The 20,824-nt window shown below is 40.9% G+C and overlaps 1 protein-coding gene across 1 annotated transcript in view; it reads left to right on the forward strand.

Moving 5' to 3' along the window:
• The first annotated feature begins 1,664 nt into the window (after positions 1 to 1,664).
• Positions 1,665 to 20,824, forward strand: part of LOC115182685 (insulin-like growth factor 1 receptor) — a 67,271-nt gene continuing 48,111 nt past the window's right edge. Inside the window, exons 1-3 of the mRNA XM_029744179.1 lie at positions 1,665 to 1,823; positions 11,048 to 11,192; positions 19,707 to 19,915. Of these exons, the coding sequence (XP_029600039.1) occupies positions 1,688 to 1,823; positions 11,048 to 11,192; positions 19,707 to 19,915 (490 nt within the window). The 5' untranslated portion in view covers positions 1,665 to 1,687. The remainder of the gene's footprint in view (positions 1,824 to 11,047; positions 11,193 to 19,706; positions 19,916 to 20,824) is intronic.

Here is a 20,824-nt window from a genome sequence, read left to right on the forward strand (position 1 = left end):
TTCCTTTCCTGTGGCGGTCCTCAGAATCTCAAATATAAAATATATTTTGATATTTTTTTAACACTTTTTTGGTTACTACATGATTCCATATGTAATTTTATAGTTTTATGTCTTTACTATTATTCTGCAATATAGAAAATAATAAAAATAAGGAAAAACCCCTGAATGAGTAGGTGTTCTGAAACGTTTGCCCGTTAGTGAATATCCACAGCTCTCCCCTCTCTCCTTTTGTCCCATTTCTCTCTCAATGCAACATGTTGGTTTCATGAGCTGAACTAAAAGATCCCAGAAATGTTTTCACACAACACAATGCCACAGATGTCTCAAGTTTTGAGGGAGTGCGCAATTGGCATGCTGACTGCTGGAATGTCCACCACCAGAGCTGTTGCCAGAGAATTGAATGGTCATTTCTCTACCATAAACTGCCTCCAACGTCGTTTTAGAGAGAATTTGCTAGTGCATCCAACCGGCCTTCTAAACGCAGACCACATGTAACCACGCCAGCCCGTGACCTTCACATCCGGCTTCTTCACCTCTGGGATCATCTGAGACCAGCCAGCCGGACAGCTAATGAAACTCTGGGTTCATCTGAGACCAGCCAGCCGGGACAGCTGATGAAACTGGGTTCATCTGAGACCAGCCAGCCGGGACAGCTGATGAAACTGGGTTCATCTGAGACCAGCCAGCCGGGACAGCTGATGAAACTCTGGGTTCATCTGAGACCAGCCAGCCGGGACAGCTGATGAAACTGGGTTCATCTGAGACCAGCCAGCCGGGACAGCTGATGAAACTCTGGGTTCATCTGAGACCAGCCACCCGGGACAGCTGATGAAACTCTGGGTTCATCTGAGACCAGCCAGCCGGGACAGCTGATGAAACTCTGGGTTTGCACCACCAAAGAATTTCTGCACTAACTGTTAGAAACCGTCTCAGGTAAGCCCATCTGCGTGCTCGTCTTCCTCACCAGGGTCTTGATCTGACTGCAGTTTGGCGTCGTAACCGACTTCAGTGGTCAAATGCTCATCTTCGATGACCACTGGCACGCCGGAGACGTGTTCTCTTCACAGATGAATCCCGGTTTGGACTGTACCGGGCAGATGGCAGACGATGTGTGGGCGAGCAGCTTGCTGATGTGAGCAGAGTGCCCCATGGTGGCGGTGGGGTTATGGTATGGGCAGAGATACCATGACGAGATCCTGATCAGCTCTATGTCAAGGAGATGTGTCGCGGTGCATGAGGCAAATGGTGGTCACACCAGATACTGACTGGTTTTCTGATCCATGACCCTACCTTTTGTTAAGGTATCTGTGGCCAACAGATGCATGTCTGTATTCCCAGTCATGTGAAATTCAGAGATTAGGGTCTAATGAATTAATTTACACTGATTTCCTTATGAACTGTAACTCAGTAAAATCTTTTGAAATTCTTGGTTGTGTTTTATATTTTTGTTCAGTGTACCTTGGTCCCGTGTGGCTCAGTTGGTAGAGCATGGTGTTTGCAACGCCAGGGTTGTGGGTTCGATTCCCACGAGGGACCAGTACGGGGGAAGAAATTGAGTGAAATGTATGCATTCACTACTATAAGTCACTCTGGATAAGAGCGTCTGCTAAATGACTAAAATGTAAATGTAATGTTTAATGTCTGTCTGACTGTTTCTTTCCCTGTCCCACTCTCCCCCGTCTGCAGTATGTTCTGCAGTGCGTGTGACGGGCTATGTGATAAGATCTGTGATGAGAAGGTCATTGACTCCGTGGACGCGGCCCAGTCTCTGAAGGGATGTACCGTCATCAAGGGCAACCTCCAAATCAACATCCGCAGAGGACGTACGTACCTGTTATAGTAGGGTATATTATTATATATAGCACTACCTGTTATAGTAGGGTATATTATTATATATAGCACTACCTGTTATAGTAGGGTATATTATTATATATAGCACTACCTGTTATAGTAGGGTATATTATTATATATTGCACTACCTGTTATAGTAGGGTATATTATTATATATTGCACTACCTGTTATAGTAGGGTATATTATTATATATAGCACTACCTGTTATAGTAGGGTATATTATATAGAGCACTACCTGTTATAGTAGGGGTATTATTATATATAGCACTACCTGTTATAGTAGGGTATATTATATATATAGCACTACTGTTATAGTAGGGTATATTATGTATATATAGCACTACCTGTTATAGTAGTGGTATATTATTATATAGAAGCACTACCTGTTATAGTAGGGTATATTAATTATATAGAGCACTACCTGTTATAGTAGGGTATATTATTATATAGAGCACTACCTGTTATAGTAGGGTATTATTATATAGAGCACTACCTGTTATAGTAGGGTATATTATTATATAGAGCACTACCTGTTATAGTAGGGGTATATATTATATAGAGCACTACCTGTTATAGTAGGGTATATATTATATAGAGCACTACCTGTTATAGTAGGTATAATTAATAGAGCACTACCTGTTATAGTAGGGTATATTATAATAGAGCACTACCTGTTATAGTAGGGTATTATTATATATAGCACTACCTGTTATAGTAGGGTATATTATATATATAGCACTACCTGTTATAGTAGGGTATATTATATATATAGCACTACCTGTTATAGTAGGGTATGTTATATATATATATATAGCACTACCTGTTATAGTAGGGTATATTATTATATAGAGCACTACCTGTTATAGTAGGGTATATTATTATATAGAGCGCTACCTGTTATAGTAGGGTATATTATTATATAGAGCACTACCTGTTATAGTAGGGTATATTATTATATATAGCACTACCTGTTATAGTAGGGTATATTATATAGCACTACCTGTTATAGTAGGGTATATTATTATATATAGCACTACCTGTTATAGGAGGGTATATTATTATATATAGCACTACCTGTTATAGGAGGGTATATTATTATATAGAGCACTACCTGTTATAGTAGGGTATATTATATATATATATAGCACTACCTGTTATAGTAGGGTATATTATTATATATAGCACTACCTGTTATAGTAGGGTATATTATATAGAGCACTACGTGTTATAGTAGGGTATATTATAGAGCACTACCTGTTATAGTAGGGTATATTATTATATATAGCACTACCTGTTATAGTAGGGTATATTATTATATATAGCACTACCTGTTATAGTAGGGTATATTATATAGAGCACTACCTGTTATAGTAGGGTATATTATTATATAGAGCACTACCTGTTATAGTAGGGTATATTATTATATAGAGCACTACCTGTTATAGTAGGGTATATTATATATATATATATATATATATATATATAGCACTACCTGTTATAGTAGGGTATATTATTATATATAGCACTACCTGTTATAGTAGGGTATATTATATAGAGCACTACCTGTTATAGTAGGGTATATTATTATATAGAGCACTACCTGTTATAGTAGGGTATATTATATAGAGCACTACCTGTTATAGTAGGGTATATTATTATATAGAGCACTACCTGTTATAGTAGGGTATATTATATATATAGCACTACCTGTTATAGTAGGGTATATTATTATATATAGCACTACCTGTTATAGTAGGGTATATTATATATATAGCACTACCTGTTATAGTAGGGTATATAATATATATATATAGCACTACCTGTTATAGTAGGGTATATTATTATATAGAGCGCTACCTGTTATAGTAGGGTATATTATTATATAGAGCGCTACCTGTTATAGTAGGGTATATTATTATATAGAGCACTACCTGTTATAGTAGGGTATATTATATAGCACTACCTGTTATAGTAGGGTATATTATTATATATAGCACTACCTGTTATAGGAGGGTATATTATTATATATAGCACTACCTGTTATAGTAGGGTATATTATTATATATAGCACTACCTGTTATAGTAGGGTATATTATATATATATAGCACTACCTGTTATAGTAGGGTATATTATAAATATATAGCACTACCTGTTATAGTAGGGTATATTATTATATAGAGCGCTACCTGTTATAGTAGGGTATATTATTATATAGAGCGCTACCTGTTATAGTAGGGTATATTATTATATAGAGCACTACCTGTTATAGTAGGGTATATTATATAGCACTACCTGTTATAGTAGGGTATATTATTATATATAGCACTACCTGTTATAGGAGGGTATATTATTATATATAGCACTACCTGTTATAGTAGGGTATATTATTATATAGAGCACTACCTGTTATAGTAGGGTATATTATATATATATATAGCACTACCTGTTATAGTAGGGTATATTATTATATATAGCACTACCTGTTATAGTAGGGTATATTATTATATATAGCACTACCTGTTATAGTAGGGTATATTATTATATATAGCACTACCTGTTATAGTAGGGTATATTATTATATATATATAGCACTACCTGTTATAGTAGGGTATATTATTATATATAGCACTACCTGTTATAGTAGGGTATATTATATATATATATAGCGCTACCTGTTATAGTAGGGTATATTATTATATATAGCACTACCTGTTATAGTAGGGTATATTATATAGAGCACTACCTGTTATAGTAGGGTATATTATTATATAGAGCACTACCTGTTATAGTAGGAATACCTGTTATAGTAGGGTATATTATAGAGCACTACCTGTTATAGTAGGGTATATTATTATATAGAGCACTACCTGTTATAGTAGGGTATATTATTATATAGAGCACTACCTGTTATAGTAGGGTATATTATATAGAGCACTACCTGTTATAGTAGGGTATATTATAGAGCACTACCTGTTATAGTAGGGTATATTATTATATATAGCACTACCTGTTATAGTAGGGTATATTATTATATATAGCACTACCTGTTATAGTAGGGTATATTATTATATATAGCACTACCTGTTATAGTAGGGTATATTATTATATATAGCACTACCTGTTATAGTAGGGTATATTATTATATATATATAGCACTACCTGTTATAGTAGGGTATATTATTATATATAGCACTACCTGTTATAGTAGGGTATATTATATAGCACTACCTGTTATAGTAGGGTATATTATATATATATATATAGCGCTACCTGTTATAGTAGGGTATATTATTATATATAGCACTACCTGTTATAGTAGGGTATATTATATAGAGCACTACCTGTTATAGTAGGGTATATTATTATATATAGCACTACCTGTTATAGTAGGGTATATTATTATATATAGCACTACCTGTTATAGTAGGGTATATTATTATATAGAGCACTACCTGTTATAGTAGGGTATATTATTATATAGAGCACTACCTGTTATAGTAGGGTATATTATTATATAGAGCACTACCTGTTATAGTAGGGTATATTATTACATATTGCACTACCTGTTATAGTAGGGTATATTATTATATATAGCGCTACCTGTTATAGTAGGGTATATTATTATATATAGCGCTACCTGTTATAGTAGGGTATATTATTATATATAGCACTACCTGTTATAGTAGGGTATATTATTATATATAGCACTACCTGTTATAGTAGGGTATATTATTATATATATATAGCACTACCTGTTATAGTAGGGTATATTATTATATATAGCACTACCTTTTATAGTAGGGTATATTATTATATATAGCACTACCTGTTATAGTAGGGTATATTATATAGCACTACCTGTTATAGTAGGGTATATTATATATATATAGCGCTACCTGTTATAGTAGGGTATATTATTATATATAGCACTACCTGTTATAGTAGGGTATATTATATAGAGCACTACCTGTTATAGTAGGGTATATTATATAGAGCACTACCTGTTATAGTAGGGTATATTATATAGAGCACTACCTGTTATAGTAGGGTATATTATTATATATAGCGCACTACCTGTTATAGTAGGGTATATTATTATATAGAGCACTACCTGTTATAGTAGGGTATATTATATAGAGCACTACCTGTTATAGTAGGGTATATTATATAGAGCACTACCTGTTATAGTAGGGTATATTATTATATAGAGCACTACCTGTTATAGTAGGGTATATTATTATATATAGCACTACCTGTTATAGTAGGGTATATTATTATATATAGCACTACCTGTTATAGTAGGGTATATTATTATATAGAGCACTACCTGTTATAGTAGGGTATATTATTATATAGAGCACTACCTGTTATAGTAGGGTATATTATTATATATAGCGCTACCTGTTATAGTAGGGTATATTATATAGCACTACCTGTTATAGTAGGGTATATTATTATATATAGCACTACCTGTTATAGTAGGGTATATTATTATATAGAGCACTACCTGTTATAGTAGGGTATATTATTATATATTGCACTACCTGTTATAGTAGGGTATATTATTATATATAGCGCTACCTGTTATAGTAGGGTATATTATATAGAGCACTACCTGTTATAGTAGGGTATATTATATAGAGCACTACCTGTTATAGTAGGGTATATTATAGAGCACCACCTGTTATAGTAGGGTATATTATTATATAGAGCACCACCTGTTATAGTAGGGTATATTATTATATAGAGCACCACCTGTTATAATAGGGTATATTATTATATAGAGCACTACCTGTTATAGTAGGGTATATTATTATATAGAGCACTACCTGTTATAGTAGGGTATATTATTATATAGAGCACTACCTGTTATAGTAGGGTATATTATTATATAGAGCACTACCTGTTATAGTAGGGTATATTATTATATAGAGCACTACCTGTTATAGTAGGGTATATTATTATATAGAGCACTACCTGTTATAGTAGGGTATATTATTATATATTGCACTACCTGTTATAGTAGGGTATATTATTATATATAGCGCTACCTGTTATAGTAGGGTATATTATTATATAGAGCACTACCTGTTATAGTAGGGTATATTATTATATAGAGCACTACCTGTTATAGTAGGGTATATTATTATATAGAGCACTACCTGTTATAGTAGGGTATATTATTATATAGAGCACTACCTGTTATAGTAGGGTATATTATTATATAGAGCACTACCTGTTATAGTAGGGTATATTATTATATATTGCACTACCTGTTATAGTAGGGTATATTATTATATATAGCGCTACCTGTTATAGTAGGGTATATTATATAGAGCACTACCTGTTATAGTAGGGTATATTATATAGAGCACTACCTGTTATAGTAGGGTATATTATAGAGCACCACCTGTTATAGTAGGGTATATATTATAGAGCACCACCTGTTATAGTAGGGTATATTATTATATAGAGCACCACCTGTTATAATAGGGTATATTATTATATAGAGCACTACCTGTTATAGTAGGGTATATTATTATATAGAGCACTACCTGTTATAGTAGGGTATATTATTATATAGAGCACTACCTGTTATAGTAGGGTATATTATTATATAGAGCACTACCTGTTATAGTAGGGTATATTATTATAGAGCACTACCTGTTATAGTAGGGTATATTATATAGAGCACTACCTGTTATAGTAGGGTATATTATATAGAGCACTACCTGTTATAGTAGGGTATATTATATAGAGCACCACCTGTTATAGTAGGGTATATTATAGAGCACCACCTGTTATAGTAGGGTATATTATTATATAGAGCACCACCTGTTATAGTAGGGTATATTATTATATAGCACTACCTGTTATAGTAGGGTATATTATTATATAGCACTACCTGTTATAGTAGGGCATATTATTATATAGAGCACTACCTGTTATAGTAGGGTATATTATTATATAGAGCACTACCTGTTATAGTAGGGTATATTATTATATAGAGCACTACCTGTTATAGTAGGGTATATTATTATATAGAGCACTACCTGTTATAGTAGGGTATATTAGTATATAGACACTACCTGTTATAGTAGGGTATATTATTATATAGAGCACTACCTGTTATAGTAGGGTATATTATTATATAGAGCACTACCTGTTTATAGTAGGGTATATTAGTATATAGAGCACTACCTGTTATAGTAGGGTATATTAGTATATAGAGCACTACCTGTTATAGTAGGGTATATAGTATATAGCACTACCTGTTATAGTAGGGTATATTATATAGCACTACCTGTTATAGTAGGGTATATTATTATATATAGCACTACCTGTTATAGTAGGGTATATTATTATATAGAGCACTACCCGTTATAGTAGGGTATATTATTATATAGAGCACTACCTGTTATAGTAGTGTATATTATTATATAGAGCACTACCTGTTATAGTAGGGTATATTATTATATAGAGCACTACCTGTTATAGTAGGGTATATTATTATATAGAGCACTACCTGTTATAGTAGGGTATATTATTATATAGAGCACTACCTGTTATAGTAGGGTATATTATTATATAGAGCACTACCTGTTATAGGAGGGTATATTATTATATAGAGCACTACCTGTTATAGGAGGGTATATTATTATATAGAGCACTACCTGTTATAGGAGGGTATATTATTATATAGAGCACTACCTGTTATAGTAGGCTATATTATTATATAGAGCATTACCTGTTATAGTAGGGTATATTATTATATAGAGCACTACCTGTTATAGTAGGGTATATTATTATATATCACACTACCTGTTATAGGAGGGTATATTATTATATATAGCACTACCTGTTATAGTAGGGTATATTATTATATATAGCACTACCTGTTATAGTAGGGTATATTATTATATAGAGCACTACCTGTTATAGTAGGGTATATTATTATATAGAGCACTACCTGTTATAGGAGGGTATATTATTATATAGAGCACTACCTGTTATAGTAGGGTATATTATATATAGAGCACTACCTGTTATAGTAGGGTGTATTATTATATAGAGCACTACCTGTTATAGTAGGGTATATTATTATATATAGCACTACCTGTTATAGTAGGGTATATTATTATATAGCACTACCTGTTATAGTAGGGTATATTATTATATAGCACTACCTGTTATAGTAGGGTATATTATTATATAGAGCACTACCTGTTATAGTAGGGTATATTATTATATAGAGCACTACCTGTTATAGTAGGGTATATTATTATATAGAGCACTACCTGTTATATTAGGGTATATTATTATATAGAGCACTACCTGTTATAGTAGGGTATATTATTATATAGAGCACTACCTGTTATAGTAGGGTATATTAGTATTTAGACACTACCTGTTATAGTAGGGTATATTATTATATAGAGCACTACCTGTTATAGTAGGGTATATTATTATATAGAGCACTACCTGTTATAGTAGGGTATATTAGTATATAGAGCACTACCTGTTATAGTAGGGTATATTAGTATATAGAGCACTACCTGTTATAGTAGGGTATATTATTATATAGAGCACTACCTGTTATAGTAGGGTATATTATATAGCACTACCTGTTATAGTAGGGTATATTATTATATATAGCACTACCCGTTATAGTAGGGTATATTATTATATAGAGCACTACCCGTTATAGTAGGGTATATTATTATATAGAGCACTACCTGTTATAGTAGGGTATATTATTATATAGAGCACTACCTGTTATAGTAGGGTATATTATTATATAGAGCACTACCTGTTATAGTAGGGTATATTATTATATAGAGCACTACCTGTTATAGTAGGGTATATTATTATATAGAGCACTACCTGTTATAGGAGGGTATATTATTATATAGAGCACTACCTGTTATAGGAGGGTATATTATTATATAGAGCACTACCTGTTATAGGAGGGTATATTATTATATAGAGCACTACCTGTTATAGGAGGGTATATTATTATATAGAGCACTACCTGTTATAGTAGGCTATATTATTATATAGAGCACTACCTGTTATAGTAGGGTATATTATTATATAGAGCACTACCTGTTATAGTAGGGTATATTATTATATATCACACTACCTGTTATAGTAGGGTATATTATTATATATAGCACTACCTGTTATAGTAGGGTATATTATTATATATAGCACTACCTGTTATAGTAGGGTATATTATATAGAGCACTACCTGTTATAGGAGGGTATATTATTATATAGAGCACTACCTGTTATAGGAGGGTATATTATTATATAGAGCACTACCTGTTATAGTAGGGTATATTATTATATATAGCACTACCTGTTATAGTAGGGTATATTATTATATATAGCACTACCTGTTATAGTAGGGTATATTATTATATAGAGCGCTACCTGTTATAGTAGGGTATATTATTATATAGAGCGCTACCTGTTATAGTAGGATATATTATATAGCACTACCTGTTATAGTAGGGTATATTATTATATATAGCACTACCTGTTATAGTAGGGTATATTATTATATAGAGCACTACCCGTTATAGTAGGGTATATTATTATATATAGCACTACCTGTTATAGTAGGGTATATTATTATATAGAGCACTACCTGTTATAGTAGGGTATATTATTATATAGAGCACTACCTGTTATAGTAGGGTATATTATTATATAGAGCACTACCTGTTATAGTAGGGTATATTATTATATATCACACTACCTGTTATAGTAGGGTATATTATTATATAGAGCACTACCTGTTATAGTAGGGTATATTATTATATAGAGCACTACCTGTTATAGTAGGGTATATTATTATATAGAGCACTACCTGTTATAGTAGGGTATATTATTATATAGAGCACTACCTGTTATAGTAGGGTATATTATTATATAGAGCACTACCTGTTATAGTAGGGTATATTATATATATAGCACTACCTGTTATAGTAGGGTATATTATTATATAGAGCACTACCTGTTATAGTAGGGTATATTATTATATATAGCACTACCTGTTATAGGATCTACTAACTCCTGTCTCCTCTCCTCTAGAGAACAGTGACGGGCAACGATCCTAATTCCTGTCTCCTCCTCTAGAGAACAGTGACGGGCAACGATCCTAACTCCTGTCTCCTGTCATCCTCTAGAGAACATAGTGTCTGAGCTGGAGAGTTTCATGGGATTGATCCAGACAGTGACGGGCTACGTGAGAATCAGACACTCTCAGACGCTGGGCTCCCTGTCCTTCCTCAAGAGCCTCCGCTACATCAATGGAGAGGAACTGATGGATGAGTATGTTTCCACACACATCGGGGGTTATTATGGATCCCCATTAGTTCCTGGGGTTTATTATGGATCCCCCATTAGTTCCTGGGGGTTATTGTGGATCCTCCATTAGTTCCTGGGGTTTATTATGGATCCCCCATTAGTTCCTGGGGGTTATTATGGATCCCCCATTAGTTCCTGGGGGTTATTATGGATCCCCCATTAGTTCCTGGGGGTTATTGTGGATCCCCCATTAGTTCCTGGGGGTTATTATGGATCCCCCATTAGTTCTTGGGGTTTATTATGGATCCCCCATTAGTTCCTGGGGGTTATTGTGGATCCCCCATTAGTTCCTGGGGGTTATTGTGGATCCCCCATTAGTTCCTGGGGGTTATTGTGGATCCCCCATTAGTTCCTGGGGAGTTATTGTGGATCCCCCATTAGTTCCTGGGGGTTATTATGGATCCCCCATTAGTTCCTGGGGGTTATTATGGATCCCCCATTAGTTCCTGGGGGTTATTGTGGATCCCCCATTAGTTCTTGGGGTTTATTATGGATCCCCCATTAGTTCCTGGGGGTTATTGTGGATCCCCATTAGAACCTGGGGTTTATTATGGATCCCCCATTAGTTCCTGGGGTTTATTATGGATCCCCATTAGTTCCTGCCAAGGCAGCAGCTTCACAGTCCCTGCTGTTCCATAAGGTGTATTTTTATCTGTTTGTTAAATCTGATTCTACTGCTGCATCAGTTACTTGATGTGGAATAGAGTTCCATGTAGTCATGGCTCTATGTAGTACTGTGCTACTCCCATAGTCTGTTCTGGACTTGGGGACTGTGAAGAGACCTCTGGTGGCATGTCTTGTGGGGTATGTATGGGGTCCAAGCTGTGTGCCAGTAGTTTAAACAGACCTCTGGTGGCATGTCTTGTGGGGTATGGATGGGTGTCTGAGCTGTGTGCCAGTAGTTTAAACAGACCTCTGGTGGCATGTCTTGTGGGGTATGGATGGGTGTCTGAGCTGTGTGCCAGTAGTTTAGACAGACAGCTCAGTGCATTCAACATGTCAATACCTCTCACAAATACAAGTAGTGATGAAATCAATCTCTCCTCCACTTTGAGCCAGGAGAGATTGACATGCATGTTATTAATGTTAACTCTCTGTACATCCAAGGGCCGGCCGTGCTGCCAAATACAATTTCCTTTTTTTTGTGGCACCTGACCACACGACTGAACAGTAGTCCAGGTAGGACAAAACTAGGGCCTGTAGGACCTGCCTTGCTGATAGTGTTGTTAAGACGGTAGAAACTAGGGCCTGTAGGACCTGCCTTGTTGATAGTGTTGTTAAGAAGGCAGAGCAGTGCTTTATTATGGACAGACTTCTCCCCATCTTAGCTACTGTTGTATCAATATGTTTTGACCAGGACAGTTTACAATCCAGGGTTACTCCCAGCAGTTTAGACACACACAGCACACAACACACAACACACAACACACAACACACAGCACACAGCACACAGCACACACACACACACAGAAGAAAATGCTACATTGACATCTGCATTGTACTTGTCTATATACAAAAGCAAGGTGCTAATGTGACTGGTAGTTCGGGTCTGTCAGCTTCAGGACCAGCTCCCCACCCCTCTACATTCTGTCAGCTTTGTAAAGGAGGACCAGCTCCCCACCCCTCTCCATTCTGTCAGCTTTGTAAAGGAGGACCAGCTCCCCTCCCCTCTACATTCTGTCAGCTTTGTAAAGGAGGACCAGGACCAGCTCCCCACCCCTCTACATTCTGTCAACTTTGTAAAGGAGGACCAGCTCCCCACCCCTCTACATTCTGTCAGCTTTGTAAAGGAGGACCAGCTCCACACCCCTCTACATTCTGTCAGCTTTGTAAAGGAGGACCAGGACCAGCTCCCCACACCTCTACATTCTGTCAGCTTTGTAAAGGAGGACTAGGACCAGCTCCCCACCCCTCTACATTCTGTCAGCTTTGTAAAGGAGGACCAGCTCCCCACCCCTCTACATTCTGTCAGCTTTGTAAAGGAGGACCAGCTCTCCACCCCTCTCCATTCTGTCAGCTTTGTAAAGGAGGACCAGGACCAGCTCCCCACCCCTCTACATTCTGTCAGCTTTGTAAAGGAGGACCAGGACCAGCTCCCCACCCCTCTACATTCTGTCAGCTTTGTAAAGGAGGACCAGGACCAGCTCCCCACCCCTCTACATTCTGTCAGCTTTGTAAAGTAGGACCAGGACCAGCTCCCCCCACCCCTCTACATTCTGTCAGCTTTGTAAAGGAGGACCAGCTCCCCACCCCTCTACATTCTGTCAGCTTTGTAAAGGAGGACCAGCTCCCCACCCCTCTACATTCTGTCAGCTTTGTAAAGGAGGACCAGCTCCCCACCCCTCTACATTCTGTCAGCTTTGTAAAGGAGGACCAGGACCAGCTCCCCACCCCTCTACATTCTGTCAGCTTTGTAAAGGAGGACCAGCTCCCCACCCCTCTACATTCTGTCAGCTTTGTAAAGGAGGACCAGCTCCCCACCCCTCTACATTCTGTCAGCTTTGTAAAGGAGGACCAGCTCCCCACCCCTCTACATTCTGTCAGCTTTGTAAAGGAGGACCAGGACCAGCTCCCCACCCCTCTACATTCTGTCAGCTTTGTAAAGGAGGACCAGCTCCCCACCCCTCTACATTCTGTCAGCTTTGTAAAGGAGGACCAGGACCAGCTCCCCACCCCTCTACATTCTGTCAGCTTTGTATAGGAGGACCAGGACCAGCTCCCCACCCCTCTATATTCTGTCAGCTTTGTAAAGGAGGACCAGGACCAGCTCCCCACCCCTCTACATTCTGTCAGCTTTGTAAAGGAGGACCAGCTCCCCACCCCTCTACATTCTGTCAGCTTTGTAAAGGAGGACCAGCTCCCCACCCCTCTACATTCTGTCAGCTTTGTAAAGGAGGACCAGCTCCCCACCCCTCTACATTCTGTCAGCTTTGTAAAGGAGGACCAGCTCCCCACCCCTCTACATTCTGTCAGCTTTGTAAAGGAGGACCAGCTCTCCACCCCTCTCCATTCTGTCAGCTTTGTAAAGGAGGACCAGGACCAGCTCCCCACCCCTCTACATTCTGTCAGCTTTGTAAAGGAGGACCAGCTCCCCATCCCTCTACATTCTGTCAGCTTTGTAAAGGAGGACCAGCTCCCACCCCTCTACATTCTGTCAGCTTTGTAAAGGAGGACCAGCTCCCCACCCCTCTACATTCTGTCAGCTTTGTAAAGGAGGACCAGCTCCCCACCCCTCTACATTCTGTCAGCTTTGTAAAGGAGGACCAGCTCTCCACCCCTCTCCATTCTGTCAGCTTTGTAAAGGAGGACCAGGACCAGCTCCCCACCCCTCTACATTCTGTCAGCTTTGTAAAGGAGGACCAGGACCAGCTCCCCACCCCTCTACATTCTGTCAGCTTTGTAAAGGAGGACCAGCTCCCCACCCCTCTACATTCTGTCAGCTTTGTAAAGGAGGACCAGCTCCCCACCCCTCTACATTCTGTCAGCTTTGTAAAGGAGGACCAGCTCTCCACCCCTCTCCATTCTGTCAGCTTTGTAAAGGAGGACCAGGACCAGCTCCCCACCCCTCTACATTCTGTCAGCTTTGTAAAGGAGGACCAGGACCAGCTCCCCACCCCTCTACATTCTGTCAGCTTTGTAAAGGAGGACCAGCTCCCCACCCCTCTACATTCTGTCAGCTTTGTAAAGGAGGACCAGCTCCCCACCCCTCTACATTCTGTCAGCTTTGTAAAGGAGGACCAGGACCAGCTCCCCACCCCTCTACATTCTGTCAGCTTTGTAAAGGAGGACCAGCTCCACACCCCTCTACATTCTGTCAGCTTTGTAAAGGAGGACCAGCTCCCCACCCCTCTACATTCTGTCAGCTTTGTAAAGGAGGACCAGCTCCCCACCCCTCTACATTCTGTCAGCTTTGTAAAGGAGGACCAGCTCCCCACCCCTCTACATTCTGTCAGCTTTGTAAAGGAGGACCAGCTCCCCTCCACATTCTGTCATCTTATCTGCTTGGTTCTTTTGCCTTTTCACCTTTCTTAATGGTTTGTTTTGAGGGATTTCCTCTTCCTCTCTCTCTTTCCGTCGCTGTGGCGTTGAGCGTTGCCGTGGTAACCAAGTAGCGTATTGAGCGGTGTTTGTAGGGGAATGCTGGGAGAGATTCCTCTGCGGTGGTTGTCCTTGACAACGAGCCCTGAACCCTGGCTCAACTCTCTCTCTAAATCTAAAGGGATAACGTTGGAGGACTCTGCCTTTCAGTCCGTATTACAGCTGTCTCTCTATATGGCTATTCTGTCACGATGTGGAGCTATCGGGTTAATGTGGACTGAAACAGTATTCCCCTTTCTCATACATAGAAAACACTGTCCCCTGCTGTTGTCTGAGAGGAGTTTCATTAACTACGTCTCAATCATGCACGTTAAAAAGATCCTGTCAGGCGTTTAATACAATGTTTAATACGACTGCATTTCACATTTAACCAGCAGCCTACCACCCTGCACCCCACTGCTGGCTTTAACCAGCAGCCTACCACCCTGCACCCCACTGCTGGCTTTAACCAGCAGCCTACCACCCTGCATCCCACTGCTGGCTTTAACCAGCAGCCTACCACCCTGCATCCCACCGCTGGCTTTAACCAGCAGCCTACCACCCTGCACCCCACTGCTGGCTTTAACCAGCAGCCTACCACCCTGCATCCCACCGCTGGCTTTAACCAGCAGTCTACCACCCTGCACCCCACTGCTGGCTTTAACCAGCAGCCTACCACCCTGCACCCCACTGCTGGCTTTAACCAGCAGCCTACCACCCTGCATCCCACCGCTGGCTTTAACCAGCAGCCTACCACCCTGCACCCCACTGCTGGCTTTAACCAGCAGCCTACCACCCTGCATCCCACCGCTGGCTTTAACCAGCAGCCTACCACCCTGCATCCCACCGCTGGCTTTAACCAGCAGCCTACCACCCTGCATCCCACCGCTGGCTTTAACCAGCAGCCTACCAACCTGCACCCCACTGCTGGCTTTAACCAGCAGCCTACCACCCTGCATCCCACCGCTGGCTTTAACCAGCAGCCTACCACCCTGCACCCCACTGCTGGCTTTAACCAGCAGCCTACCACCCTGCATCCCACCGCTGGCTTTAACCAGCAGCCTACCACCCTGCACCCCACTGCTGGCTTTAACCAGCAGCCTACCACCCTGCACCCCACTGCTGGCTTTAACCAGCAGCAGACCACCCTGCATCCCACCGCCGGCTTGCTTCTGAAGCTAAGCAGGCTTGGTCCTGGGGACAGACCAGGGCATCTACCAGGGCGGTTCTGTGGTGGTGTGGATGAGATGGATCTACCAGGGCAGTTCTGTGGTGGTGTGGAGGAGATGGATCTACCAGGGCAGTTCTGTGGTGGTGTGGATGAGATGGATCTACCAGGGCAGCAACATGTTCTGTGGTGGTGTGGATGAGATGGATCTACCAGGGCAGTTCTGTGGTGGTGTGGAGGAGATGGATCTACCAGGGCAGTTCTGTGGTGGTGTGGAGGAGATGGATCTACCAGGGCAGTTCTGTGGTGGTGTGGATGAGATGGATCTACCAGGGCAGTTCTGTGGTGGTGTGGAGGAGATGGATCTACCAGGGCAGTTCTGTGGTGGTGTGGAGGAGATGGATCTACCAGGGCAGTTCTGTGGTGGTGTGGAGGAGATGGATCTACCAGGGCAGTTCTGTGGTGGTGTGGATGAGATGGATCTACCAGGGCAGCAACATGTTCTGTGGTGGTGTGGATGAGATGGATCTACCAGGGCAGTTCTGTGGTGGTGTGGAGGAGATGGATCTACCAGGGCAGTTCTGTGGTGGTGTGGAGGAGATGGATCTACCAGGGCAGTTCTGTGGTGGTGTGGATGAGATGGATCTACCAGGGCAGTTCTGTGGTGGTGTGGATGAGATGGATCTAGCAGGGCAGTTCTGTGGTGGTGTCGAGGAGATGGATCTACCAGGGCAGTTCTGTGGTGGTGTGGAGGAGATGGATCTACCAGGGCAGTTCTGTGGTGGTGTGGAGGAGATGGATCTACCAGGGCAGTTCTGTGGTGGTGTGGATGAGATGGATCTACCAGGGCCTGGATAGTATGACCTTGCATTTTTCTGGTCCTTCATGTCTCTCGCTAATGGGCCTCGACCTCACTGAGCGAACGGAAAGTTTAAAAAAATGATATCCGAGGTCACGAGAGGGCCTTGGCCTAACTCTCTCCTCACCCGTCCTCCCCCTCTCCTCTCCCGTCCTCCCCCTCTCTTCTCCCGTCCTCCCCCGTCCTCGGCCTTGTCTCTCTCTGATTTAGAACGTTATCTGCTCAAGATCTGTACTGTCCAAGGCTCTCTGTATTCCTGCCGTTCCTGAGTCCTCACGGAACAAAAGTGGTTCAAGTTGTATTGTTCTTCTGTCCATCTCCTCTCTCGTTTTCTCTGTCTTCTTTTCCCCGTTTGGCCCTGTTAAATCTGTCCATCTCCTCTGGTACTGGTCTGGACAGGCAGGGTGCAGTAATATCATAATATAATCTGAATGTTACCACAGACTGCAGGGTTAGTGTGGTGGAGACCATCTGAATGTTACCACAGACTGCAGGGTTAGTGTGGTGGAGACCATCTGAATGTTACCACAGACTGCAGGGTTAGTGTGGTGGAGACCATCTGAATGTTACCACAGACTGCAGGGTCAGTGTGGTGGAGACCATCTGAATGTTACCACAGACTGCAGGGTTAGTGTGGTGGAGACCATCTGAATGTTACCACAGACTGCAGGGTTAGTGTGGTGGAGACCATCTGAATGACTGCAGGGTTAGTGTGGTGGAGACCATCTGAAGGCTGCAGGGTTAGTGTGGTGGAGACCATCTGAATGACTGCAGGGTCAGTGTGGTGGAGACCATCTGAATGACTGCAGGGTCAGTGTGGTGGAGACCATCTGAATGACTGCAGGGTCAGTGTGGTGGAGACCATCTGAATGACTGCAGGGTTAGTGTGGTGGAGACCATCTGAATGACTGCAGGGTCAGTGTGGTGGAGACCATCTGAATGACTGCAGGGTCAGTGTGGTGGAGACCATCTGAATGACTGCAGGGTCAGTGTGGTGGAGACCATCTGAAGGCTGCAGGGTTAGTGTGGTGGAGACCATCTGAATGACTGCAGGGTCAGTGTGGTGGAGACCATCTGAATGACTGCAGGGTCAGTGTGGTGGAGACCATCTGAATGACTGCAGGGTCAGTGTGGTGGAGACCATCTGAATGACTGCAGGGTTAGTGTGGTGGAGACCATCTGAATGGTACCACAGACTGCAGGGTTAGTGTGGTGGAGACCATCTGAATGTTACCACAGACTGCAGGGTTAGTGTGGTGGAGACCATCTGAATGACTGCAGGGTTAGTGTGGTGGAGACCATCTGAATGGCTGCAGGGTTAGTGTGGTGGAGACCATCTGAATGACTGCAGGGTTAGTGTGGTGGAGACCATCTGAATGACTGCAGGGTTAGTGTGGTGGAGACCATCTGAATGACTGCAGTACATTTTAAAGACTGAGAGGATATTTCTGTTATACTGTTGGTGACTCCCTGTTCTCTCCTCTCCCTCCCATCTCTCTCCTCTCTCTACCTCCCCATCTCTCTCCTCTCTCTCCCTCCCATCTCTCTCCTCTCTCTACCTCCCCATCTCTCTCCTCTCTCTACCTCCCCATCTCTCTCCTCTCCCCACCTCCCCATCTCTCTCCTCTCTCTACCTCCCCATCTCTCTCCTCTCTCTACCTCCCATCTCTCTCCTCTCTCTACCTCCCATCTCTCTCCTCTCTCTACCTCCCATCTCTCTCCTCTCTCTACCTCCCATCTCTCTCCTCTCTCTACCTCCCCATCTCTCTCCTCTCTCTACCTCCCCATCTCTCTCCTCTCTCTACCTCCCCATCTCTCTCCTCTCTCTACCTCCCCATCTCTCTCCTCTCTCTACCTCCCATCTCTCTCCTCTCTCTACCTCCCATCTCTCTCCTCTCTCTACCTCCCCATCTCTCTCCTCTCTCTACCTCCCCATCTCTCTCCTCTCTCTACCTCCCCATCTCTCTCCTCTCTCTACCTCCCCATCTCTCTCCTCTCTCTACCTCCCCATCTCTCTCCTCTCTCCCTTCCATCTCTCTCCTCTCTCCCTCCATCTCTCTCCTCTCTCCTTCCATCTCTCTCCTCTCTCTACCTCCATCTCTCTCCTCTCTCTACCTTCCATCTCTCTCCTCTCTCTACCTCCATCTCTCTCCTCTCTCTACCTCCCCATCTCTCTCCTCTCTCTACCTCCCCATCTCTCTCCTCTCTCTACCTCCCCATCTCTCTCCTCTCTCTACCTCCCCATCTCTCTCCTCTCTCTACCTCCCCATCTCTCTCCTCTCTCTACCTCCCCATCTCTCTCCTCTCCCCATCTCTCTCTCCCCTCTCCCCATCTCTCCTCTGTACCACCTCTTCTCCTCCCCAATCCCCTCAGCATGTATGCGTTCCATGCAGTAGGCAATCAGCACCTCCAGTCCCTGTGGGATTGGACCCAGCACAACCTGACCATCCGGGCCGGGAAACTGTTCTTCCGATCCAACCCTAAACTCTGCATGTCGGAGATCCGGAATATGTGGCGGAGGACGGGCATCACAGAGAAGTTTGAGGAGGACGACTTCAGGAACAACGGAGACCGAGCTAGCTGTACGAATCAATATTTAATATACTATACAGGTCTCTGATATTATACTCTACTATACAACGGAGACTGAGCTAGCTGTACGAATCAATATTTAATATTATACTGTACTATACAGGTCTGATATTATAATGTACTATACAGGTCTATGATACTATACTTTATATTATACTATACAGCTCTGATACTATACTTTATATTATACAGCTCTGATACTATACTGCTCTGTGATACTATACTTTATATTATACTATACAGCTCTCATACTATACTCTATATTATAATATACAGCTCTAATATACTATACTTTATACTATACAGGTCTAATCTACTATACTTTATACTATACAGCTCTAATATACTATACTTTATATTATACTATACAGCTCTAATATACTATACTTTATATTATACTATACAGCTCTAATGTACTATACTCTATATTATACTATACAGCTCTGATACTATACTGCTCTGTGATACTATACTTTATACTATACAGCGCTACGATACTATACTTAATATTATACTATACAGCTCTCATACTATACTCTATATTATACTATACAGCTCTCATACTATACTCTATATTATAATATACAGCTCTAATATACTATACTCTATATTATAATATACAGCTCTAATATACTATACTCTATATTATAATATACAGCTCTAATATACTATACTCTATATTATAATATACAGCTCTAATATACTATACTCTATATTATAATATACAGCTCTAATATTCTATACTTAATATTAAACCTTTTTAGTTACTACATGACAGTACCAGGCACCTCCTCATTCAAGGGTTTTTCTTTATTTTTGCTATTTTCTACATTAATGAAGACATCCAAACTATGAAATAACACATATGGAATCATGTAGTAACCCAAAAAAGTTTTAAA

Source organism: Salmo trutta, unplaced genomic scaffold, assembly GCF_901001165.1.
Source record: "Salmo trutta unplaced genomic scaffold, fSalTru1.1, whole genome shotgun sequence".
NCBI classification, from domain to species: Eukaryota; Metazoa; Chordata; class Actinopteri; order Salmoniformes; family Salmonidae; genus Salmo; species Salmo trutta.